At 38.9% G+C, this 11,651-nt stretch overlaps 1 protein-coding gene across 1 annotated transcript; it reads left to right on the top strand.

The window, feature by feature from the left end:
• Positions 1-9,380: 9,380 nt before the first annotated feature.
• Positions 9,381-9,701, top strand: LOC149990899 (large ribosomal subunit protein eL42-like). Its single transcript, XM_090264650.1, has one exon. It carries the CDS (start codon positions 9,381-9,383, stop codon positions 9,699-9,701), a length of 321 nt encoding a protein of 106 aa, XP_090120776.1.
• The last annotated feature ends 1,950 nt before the right edge of the window (positions 9,702-11,651 follow it).

The following is an 11,651-nucleotide window of genomic DNA, read 5'->3' as shown; positions in this document are numbered from 1 at the left end:
CATTTAGATTTGACTGCTGATGAATGTCCGGAAGCCTCCATTTTCTTTTTCTTCTTCTTGGCTCTTCAACCGTGGATCCTGGGGTTCCCTCCAAACTTTACGGGTCCAAATGCTTCTCCAGTCTTCCAGAATCGTCTGTACCATTTTCATTTGAAATGGAAAATAAGTGCCAGTCTCCCTCCAGGTAGCGTTGTCAGGGTTAGCAAATAAAAAACACATGTAATGGTTGGTACATACATACTTATTTTAAAACAAAATCTGTCATTTTTCCTGAACATCAGATTTAAGTGGACATCCTGAATTTACCTGTAAGTCTTATCTCCAAGGCAAGAGTAAGAAATCTAAAAGCACAGGCCATCTAGTATCACCGATAAAATCCATTAACACCCTGTGGTATACATGAATTGAAAGGAATACATGAAACTCCTGGCTTTCAAGGCAGTTTAAAAAATCTTACTAATTTTTACAGAGAATAGATGATGGTTGCAAGAGTGGAGGCAAGGTGGGGGGCTGGGTTAAAAAAAAAGTAGGGATTGAGAAGTACAAACTGGTCATTACAGAATAGTCACAGGATGTAAAGTACAGCCTAGGGAATAGTGTCGGTAATAGTGTAATAACATTGCATGGTGTCAGGCGGGTACTGGAAATATTGCGGGGTGTGGGGGGCGGGGGAGCGGGGCGGGAACACTTTCTAAAGTATATGATTGTCTAACCGGTGTGCTGTATACCTGAAACTAATACAAAATAATACTGAATGTAAACTGTAATTTGAAAATAAAATTTAAAGACTTTTCCGGATTAAAGAAAAAAGAAAACTTCCTAATTTTTATTTTTATCAGCCTGAATGCAGATCTGTGTTTCTTTAAGCCCTTAATTCTGAACACAGGTTTTTTTTCCCATCACAACTACTTTATTAACGCTATTCGAATTGCTGCCCCCACGGATAATTTTGAGTAGTGAACATGAATGTTTCAGTGGTTCTTAGCTATATACAAATTTGATCCATTACCAGAGTGTTTCATCATCTTAAAATCCCACAAAGCAACCAATAACATCAGAAAACCCAAAGACATTCATAACAAGAATCAATAGGAAAAATATTTTTACTATCACAACTTTTAAACTCCCCAGCAGTGAGTTTCTGTGGATTAATTTCTATAGTTTCTTATAAGTTTTCACAACATTGATGTCTTAAAATGCACAAACTGGATTACAGTATGATTCTGATTATTATGACATTCACCTTACATTGAGTACTCCCTAAAAACCGCACAACAGTTGCAGACATTTTTATGTGTTTCAAAAGGTGTTGTTCTGTATTAAAATAAACACTGAAGAATCAGAAAGTTATTGCAAGAACAGTGCAAAAGTCCCAATCTTTGCATGGATGAAAATACACCATGCTTGTTCTCCCAATTTTGCAGTCTGTGGTGATTGCACACCCACCACAGAGAAGAAATGTAGTCAGAAAACATGGTAAAAACATTTACCAAGTAAATTCTCCCTCTCCAATTTTTACCATTTTAATTAGGTGTATTGAATTAGAATCCCAGAGCAGGGGGAGAAAAAGCGTCTGTGTGTGTGATATGTCATACACACACACAGACTATAAAAACTATATCTCACACACACATACATACATACACACACACTATAAAATTATATACAGACATATGTTTACAAACACATATATATACATACACATGTATACATACATACACTGTATGGCCTAAAAACCAGGTTGCATTTTGTAGAAATTTCTCATCTTTAATCATCACCACACACACACACACACACACACAAAAACCCGTAAAAAATCAACTGAACATAAAAATCAAGACTTTAGATTGCAAATAAAAATAGCAACAACAAATCCTCAAAAAAGTAGAAGGGGTGAGAGAAGAATGAATGAATTTGACAGTAGATAGGTAATAGAACTGATACAGAAAATTAAGAGCTGGGTCTTTGAATGGCCCAAAGAAAGAAAAAAATTAAACAACAAAACTAATCTCCAGCAGATCCACTTAAAGAATTTATAGTCATGTCTAACACAAACAGTACCTCTCAACAAAAGATGGGGAATAATGTTAAGCTAAATATATAGAGTTTAAAAATAGTATGCATATATACTTAGCTTAAATTATTGTCATTAAATGTATAAACTTAAAAAAATAATTGGTATACAGAAAGAAAAATAAGGGTTTTCTGAAAATGATATTTACATAAAATGTATTTCCATCTTTTGCTTCTCACTTTATAGAAATGAGAAAAAGTTAATTTTAAAAATATATGGAACTTAATATTGGAGGAACTGATTCCAGATGGTTGAAGTAGTATTTTATGGTTATACATGCGTGTCCCTGAATTTTCCAAATTTAAATGAATGTAATTTTTTAATGTAGATTCACAAAATATATGTTCAGTTTGATCTCATTTTAGAAATAAAATTAGCATGTTTTTGCACGCATATACATATGTGACTGTATGTGTATGGATCTGTCTGCAAACAATAGTGAGGCTGGAAAACTGAGCTCTAAAGATTGTTTCTAGGTGATGGCCTTTTGTGTGATTTTATTCTTATTTGTACTTTCTGTCTCTGTTTTCCAAAATTTATCAAGTCAATAAGAGAACATTGTAAAGTCATAATTTTCAAAATGATTCAATTTTCATGAGAAAATTATTTAATATCATTATTTATTATAACTCACCTATGCAGTTACACTGAAACCTGAAAACAAGTAGGTAAAATGTTAACTGTTTCTGAGTGGCAAGGTCTAAGACGACTTTTGTAACTTATTCTTTTTTGCTTGGCTGTTTACAGTACGTCTAATGAAGGACATGCTCTTTTTCTCTTTCTAAATTACAAAAGGGTGCCAGGAAATGAATTTGTTAACATCCGGCGAGGTCCCGCATTGGGAACAGATTCTTCAAGTTCCTTGTGAGCCGGAATTTGTTACACTGAAAACACTTCTTCCGGCATGAGTGATTCATTGAATGGCACCGGTAGCAGGCCCAGTGTCCGACCCTGAGCCTAACGTGGTGGCTTGCAGGGTGATAGAGGCCAGGCTGTCCCTCAAATCTTTCTGGCAAGAACTTACTGTGATCATAATGCCTACCTGTCCAGCTAGTTCCGAAATTTTTCAGAGCTTGTGGTGCTGCTCCTGGGAGAGACACAGTAGGTGGGCAAGAGTGAGAAGATTCAGAGAGGCTCAGGGGTAGCCACCGACTAGCCCCGGACCAGGCCCCCACGGGCCCAGACGGAGGGAAATTAGCTGCATGCTTGTTGTTCTCACATGCAGAAACGACTTTCCCTTCCTTTGCCTCTCTCCCAGAAGCAGCAGTCCCTGGGGCAAAAGCTGCCATAGGAGTCCCAGTAGTCGTGGGAATAGCAGCGGTCGCCTGGCCTAGTTCCCTTACTGCCCCCCCGGAACTTGTTGCAGCCTGACCGAAAGCAACCCTATCTGTCTGTGCCTTATTTTTCTGGTCTTCTTCCTTAGTTCCTTCCTGCTTCTGAGACTGACTGCTTACCACCTTCGAAAGCACATCCCTCATTATATCTCGTTCTGCCTCTACCCCACGTAAGACTGTGAGAGTTTGTTGAAGTTGGAACTGGGCTTTCTCTCTATCACTTTCTTGGCTAACCCTGAGCCTATTCACCATTCCTACCAAGGCATCACTGAGCAGCTTCTGCTCTTCGAGCTGCTCCTGGAGCATTTTTACCTTTGCTTGGTTTTCCCGTTTCTCCCGCTTCGCGGAGCGCATGGCCAGGGCTAAGGAGCTCCAGGCATAAGCGTTCTTCCTGGCTCCTGGTACTGCTGAGTCCGTCAGGATATCCCGCAAGTTCTTTTCTGTCTCACACCAGGAGTCGCGCATGTGCCTCTTGTAGAAGTTGGGACTGCCTCCATTTTCACGTATCCTAGTGTTGATAAAGTCTACAACCTCCCTGTAACGGAAGCCACAGGCTGGGTCATTAAAACTGACAGCCATTTTAGAGCACAGCAGCCTCCAACTCGGCTTTCCTGCGACTGCACGCAGCAACAGGATGTGAACTTTCACCGGGGACCTCTCCCTCCAATTCAAATGTCACCTGCTCCTCCTGGAAAGTTAACCGCCCCCTTGTGGTGCGGTTAGCTACAGTCAATGGAGTCCGCCACGCCAGAGCCCTGTTCGCGCACAGCCAGGGGGCGATCCTGAAGATGCAATGGGAAAGCCCGAGGAAGTCCCTAGATGTAACCATAAGGAAGGAGATGAACACAAAGACTACAAAACGAAACGAAAGCGCGGTCTGTCCGTCTCAGACTGCTCGAGCTGAGCTGCTGTTGAATACAGACAGACACTTGCTCACACTGTACAGATTCCTATTTTACCAATTGAAATTTCATTCATGGAGAAGAAAATATGAACCTTGCAATATGTAATCGTAGAAATAGCTTTTATCAACCTTCTTTCTGGAGACAGGCATTGCGTTACGCGGTAAGAAGATACAAAGATCAGTGACACATACACCCCAAACTACAGCGACCCAATTACTATAGTTTTTTATTCTTCTTAAAATAACTTTTTACTTTTAAATTATGGTTGACATATACTATTGCTTTGTTTCAGGAGTGCGGCCCGGTCATTAGATATTTATATACCTGACAACGTCATCACCCTGATGAATCTACTACCCACCGGCTCCATACATAGTTAGTATAATATTATTAACTAATACAAAATGAAATTTTAAAAAGTATCTATGGTCCTAGATACGGTCAAGAGACTGCTGGTTGCCAGAGGGGAGGGTTTTTGGGTGCCTGGGTGAACGAGGTGCAGGGATTAAAAAGTACAAACTGGTAGTTTCAAGACGAGCTCGGGGATATAAAGACCAGTATTGGGAATGGGACCAACAATGTTCCGATGACTATGTGTGGTGCCGGGTGTGTCCTGGTAGTACTGGGGGAACACTTGCTATGGTGTTTGATTGCCGGGCTGTACACCTGCAACCAATGCAAAATGTTGTGGAACATAAACTATAATTAAAAGTTAAAAATAAATAAACTTTAAACAAAGTGTTTCAAATTAATTAAAACATCAAATGTTTAAAGGTATGCTTATATTGACATTTCAAAAGCAAGTCATTGGATATTGCTACTGAATATTGATGAACAGCATTGGATGTTGCTACAGCATGTGGACACTGATAAAATCTTTACAATCTATCTCCTAAATGGTAAGAAAAGTCTGTATAAGCTGTATTTTAGAGTAATCAAATAGTCTAAGACAGGACATTCTTTCTTATATAGCAATTCCTACCATTTGTGACAGCATGGATGGAACTGGAGAGTATTATGCTAAGTGAAATAAGCCAGTCAGTGAAAGGCTAGAATTGGGAAGGCAGCTTTGCACACCCCTTTTCCTTGTGAAGTCCACGATGACAACAGCGGCTTGGCATCCCGAGCCAACAGATACGCGGTCATTCTCTTAAGGGCTCAATCGTTTCAGTCCTGCCTAACCGGCTTTATTTTAAAATGATCACAACTTCTGACAAGTCCATGCAGGCTCGCCGTCTGAAGAAAGCCGAGAAGCAGTGAGCATCGATTAGTGCGTTGAGGAACTTGGCCAGATGCTCCAGCCTGTGCACTCGCACTGCAAATCACCTGCCCAGGTCAAAACCTACTGATACAGCTAAATGCGGTCACACTCAGGAAGAAAGCAGATTTTCTCAGGAGTTCCTGACATATATTCTGGATGCTACCAGCAGGTATTTTGTGGTTTAATATAACTGCTCATATCGTTGGGATATAGAACTGTTATTAGCGTGAACAGCTTAATAGGAAGGAGCACAATGATAGCCAACCACAAAATGATGGAGTCAGACATAATGCTCAACAATTTCATCTGGCCCCAAATGCCAACGATGATGATTCTTGTATTTTCTCTGAAACATACTTCAAAAGGTCATGGCTACCTACTCTTCCTTGTGTTTAATTCTTAGAGAGAGTGGAAATTGGTGGATTCATTTATGGGAGGACATGCTGCAATTTGCATAGCTCCCTGTAAGCTTTTCTAAAGGCATGTCCCAGTTTGTACATTTATATGGAACCGTTCTTTCTCAAAGGTGGCTGATGACATAAAAATAACTCATGAAATATGGAGTTTTCCTGACACATGAAGCCCATGAAAATATGCTTTCCGCTAATACATAATTCCTCTCAGTTTGAATTCATGTAAATACTTAGTGCTATATGCTATGATTTATGAAGGTAAATGTACATGGAGATCGGCAGCCACCCATAGTGCCACTAAAACTCTGACCCAGGAAAGTGACCTGCTTGGTCCCCACCTGCCTCAGATTCTGCACTGCACTAATGCTGCTTAGATATGTGAAGACATATCCTGTTCCTAGAACAGGAATGACATCAGAGGAGTGCCATTACACTTTTAAATTGGTACCCTATAGATATCAGTATAACTAGTTTTAATGAATAATGATATAAACATGATGTTGACTGGAAATATATTTCTTTGGTACTTGAAATTAAGGCCACTTTTACACTGGCTTAATATAATGTATTTTTATCCTGCTACATAACTTGTTTGGAGAAATTGCCAAGCACAAATTCAATTTATGAAATACGCAACCTAGCAGGCAGGTAGTCACCTTGGCTGTGGCTCCTAGGTTCTGAGTTTTAAGCACTAGAAAATTAGCAAAAAAATAAATAAATTTCTTTTTTAACTGGGGTGTTTAAGTGTTTCTAGCTTTTAATTTTGTCAGCCAAAGGCATAAAACAAAAAGAGAAAAACCAAATTACTATAATTATATAAAAGATATTTTAGCATACAAAATGTAGGAAGAACATAATCTCAGAATAAGGAATAGGCATTTAAATTGAATAAATTCAGCATTATGGAAAACAGAAATAGAAGTGAGACATACAGGCATTATGTAGCTCTCAATTTAATATAATGAGAAGTACACAAGACCTTCAAAGTGTTGTGCCAAAAGAAATTTACATTGAATCTACTCTACCTTTTAGATCTAACTAGCACTTCATGGGAAACAGAAGGATGAAGTTAAACACTAAGACTAGAAAGGAGTCAGTTAAATGCTAAATGTAAGTTATGTCATAGGTAAACTACCCGGATTTTCCAACAGGTCCATGACATAAAAATAAAGTGGAAACGAGTAACTGACAAATAAAAGGCAAATTCATAAGTAGACCTTGACATTATTTGAATTCTAGTCTGAATCAATTCAAAGTAAGAAAAAAATTTGAGACAGTATGGACATTTTAATACAAAGGATTCAATAAGGAGGACTGAATATGGATTCAATACTGAGTGATGTTATAGACTTTGTCAACAGAGCAACAATGCCATTGTTCATCTATGTACAATGGCATTGGTGCTACGTTTTTAAAATGACTTAAGTTAGAGATGCATAAAATGACATGATATCAGGGATTGGCTTTAACATAATCCAACCATCTCTCCCAAATTTTGAGGGTAGAGATGAGAAAGAATTGGCCAACTACTGTTAACTGTGCCTACTATGTGATGAGTACATGTATGTGCATTTACATTTAAAGAAATAGATCCCTACCTTATACTTTGCACAAATACGAATGTTAAAATCAAAACCCTGAGAGGTATAGAAGAAAATAGAGGATAATATCATTGTGATACCGGGTAAGAATTTCTTAAGCAAGGCACAAAATACAAGAGCCATGAAGAAAAAGTTTCATAAATTAACCAGGTCATATATTTTGAAAGTCTTTAGGAAAAACAAGTTAGAAGTTAGCAGATAATATTTGGGACCAGTATAATTCACAAAAAAATAATGTCCCAAATACATAATGTATTCTTGCAAGTCTATAAAAAATATGTGCATAAGTAATAACACAGCAATAGGAAATTATGTGGTCTTTATAAATGACCAATTAGATTTTGAGAGGATGCTCATCTTCAGTAGTATTCAGGAAACAGTGGTATGATACCATTTCAAAACAAGTACATTGACAATATTAAAAAAAAAAAAGCATGACTAAATCAAATAGTGGTGAATGTCAGTGGAAAGAAGAATTTTCATATTTTGTTAGAAGTCATACAAAGTGGACTTCTGGCTAAGATGGTGGCGTAAACAGACACACTGCATCTTCCACAACTAAGAAGGAATACAACTACCTAAAAACTAGAAACAACCAAAAGTTCCAGAAAATTAAATTGCATGGAATTCCAACAAATAAAGATATAAAGAAGGAATACTCATCCAGACAGGTAAAAGTGGTGGAGAGGATGCGGTGTGATCGCAACAGCAGCAGTGGCAATGGCAGGCTGGCAGAAAGCGCACTCACACGTTTTGAAATGTCAGGAGGGACACCTGGGGAGCATTTCAAACTCCTCACCGGACATCGCAGCCCATGTTTCCAGCACCAGGGAAAATCAAGCGTCATTGCTTCTGACTGTGCCGAGCAGTAGGGCTTGGGGTGGAGGCAGAAACTGAAGGTCTCAGCAGAGTCTCCTTGTTTAAAGGGCTCTTGTGGTCCTAGAATGTCCACAGACCCACCCTCTCTGGGAACGACAGCCAAGGCAGCAGCTAGAGGGGCGCCAGTCCGGTTCATAAGTGGGAGAGATGCTTGGAAAAGGGGCGAGTGCTGGGCAGGCAGTATTGTTCCCTCTCGGACCCCTTCCCCAGGTACAGCGCCACAACATGGTGAAACAGGTCACCTGTACTGATGAATTCCTAAGGCTTCGCCCCTTACATTGTAACAGGAGTGACAGTTCTACCTGGGAAGTGGGGGCAAACAAACACAGGATGCTGTGAGGATGAGGAGACAGAGAAGTATGGCCCAAAAGAAGGAATGGATCAAGGTTCTGGTGGTAGAACTAGTCAAGGAAGAGATAGCCAACCTAACAGACAAGGAGATAGCAAACCTAACAGGCATAGAGTTCAAAACACTGGTGATAAAGTTGCTCACAGTCTTGACAGATATGCTGAAGTATGGCAAACTCATAAAGGAAGAAGTGAAAGCTATGCTAATGAAGTAAAGGAAACTCCACACAAAACAAATGGTGAAGGAAAGGAAACTGGGGTTCAAATCAATGATTTGGAACAGAAGGAAGAAAAAAACAGTCAACCAGTACATAATGAGGAAACAAGTATTGAAAAAAATGAGGAGAGGCATAGTAGCCTCTGGGACAACTTTAAACATGCCAACATCCAAATCGTAGGGGTGCCAGAAGGAGAAGAGGAAGAGCAAAAAATCGAAAATGTGAAAAAATAATGAAGGAAAACTTCCCAGACTTGGTGAAAGAAATAGACATTCAAATCCAGGAAGTACAGAGAACCCCAAACAAGCTAGACCCAAGCTTTTTGTACCAACAGCGCTCGTGCGAACATGGTGAACGTTCCTAAAACCCACCGGACTTTCTGTAAGAAGTGTGGCAAGCATCAACCCCACAAACTAACACAGTACAAGAAAGGCAAGGATTCTCTGTATGCACAGGGAAAGTGGCGTTATGACAGGAAGCAGAGTGGCTATGGTGGGCAGACAAAGCCAATTTTCCGAAAAAAGTCTAAAACTACAAAGAAGATTGTTCTGAGGCTTGAATGCATTGACCCCAACTGTAGATCTAAGAGAATTCTGGCTATTAAGAGATGCAAGCATTTTGAACTGGGAGGAGATAAGAAGAGAAAGGGCCAAGTCACCCAGTTCTAAGCTTCGTTTTTGGTTTACGTGACAATAAAATCTTGAAGATATGTTCAAAAAACAAACAAACAAAAAGCTAGATCCAAAAAGGACTACATTAAGACACAACAACATTAAAATGCCAAAGTTTCAAGATAAAGAGAGAATCTTAAAAGCAGCAAGAGGAAAAGCAGAGTTACCTACAAAGGAGTGCCTATAAGCCTATCAGCTGATTTCTCAAAAGAAGCTCTGCAAGCAAGAAGGGACTGGCAAGAAGTATTCAATATGATGAAAAGCAAGGATCTACAACAAAGATTACTCTATCCAGCAAAGCTATCATTTAGAATGGAAGGACAGAAAAAGTGCTTCCCAGACAAGGTAAAGCTAAAGGAGTTCATCATTAACAAGTCATTGTTATATGAAATGTTAAAGACACTTATTTAAGATAAAGAAGATCAAAACTATGACCATTAAAATGACAGAAAACTCACAACTATCAACAACTGAATTTAAAAAATAAAACCAAAATCCAACTAAGCAAACCAGTATGGGAACAGAACCATAGATATGGGGATCATTTGGAGGGTTATCAGCTGGGAGGGGAAAGGGGGAGAAATGAGGAAATGGTGCAGAGATTAAGAAGCATAATTATTTGGTACAAAATAGAAAGGGGAGGAGTTAAGAATAATATAGGAAAAGATGAAGCCAAAGAACTTATATGCACAACCCATGGATATGAAATAAGGGGGATGGGATTGCTGAAGGGAAAGGAGGTACTGGGTGGAGGGGAGCAAAGGGAAAAACAACATAATCAATAAAATATAGTTTAAAATAAAATAATGATTCATAGGAAATAAATAAATAAATAAAATAGGCTGTTTCGATAATCCCTAAGGTTTGAAGGACAACCAAGAGCTAATGCAGGGTTTAACGATAAAGATCATCTTCTACCTGAGGCCACTCATTCAAGACTGGGAGAGGTAACTATTTCATTGAATGCATAATAACCAACACAGAGAGTCAAGCAAAATGAAGAAGCAAAGGAATGTATTTCAAATAAAACTGAATATACATTTTTCCAAAGAAATCATCCAACTAGTTAATAAGTACATAAAAAGATGTTCAACATCATTAATCGTCAGGGAAATGCCAAACAGAACCACAATGATACATCACACCTCATACACTTCTGAGAATAGCTATCATTAAGGAAAAAAAGATATAACAAGTGCTGGTAAAGATGAAGAGAAAAGAGAACCCTTTTGCACTGTTGGTGGGAATGTAATATTATATAGTCACTATGGAAACAGGATGGAGGTTCCTCAAAATATTAAAAATATATCTACTATGTGATTCAGAATCCCGTTTCTGAGTATACACCCAAAGGAAATGAAAGCAGGATATTGAAGATATAAGAGGTCTGTCCAGAAGGTATCCAGCCATGTAATATGAAAAATTGAGACATTTACTGAAGAAGATATAAGATACAAGAAACATTGTACATAGGACAATGATGCCTTAGTCCTTTTTAAAACAGGCACCTTGGGACCTCACACAATTCTTCCAATTGCCATCAGCTGCCCTGTCATATTTTCCTGAATCTGTCCACAGTATGAAATCTCTTCCCTATCAAGGGTGATTTTAGTTTTGGGAAAAGCCAGAAGTCTCAGGGTGCCAAATCTGGGCTATTGAGGGACTGAATATCACAAAAAAAAAAAAAAAACTCTGCAGGGGACATGACACATGAGCAGGCATGTTGTTGTGATGAAGCTGCCAGTCACCAGTTGCCCATAGCTGCGGCCTTCTGAATCATCTGAATAATTTCTGAGAAGGAATGTTCAAGCTTAATGCAAAATTGGATGCAGATTCATTGCTCCACTCGCTCAATCATTTTGAATGTGACAACCACACAGTACACATGCTCACTCAACAGTGTCTACCATCCCCACTGACTAATACAGTGAAGTTCTCATTGTTCAG

Source organism: Furipterus horrens, unplaced genomic scaffold, assembly GCF_987537825.1.
Source record: "Furipterus horrens unplaced genomic scaffold, mFurHor1.1.pri manual_scaffold_17, whole genome shotgun sequence".
Classification (NCBI taxonomy): domain Eukaryota; kingdom Metazoa; phylum Chordata; class Mammalia; order Chiroptera; family Furipteridae; genus Furipterus; species Furipterus horrens.
This window is presented reverse-complemented; position numbering and strand designations above follow the sequence as displayed.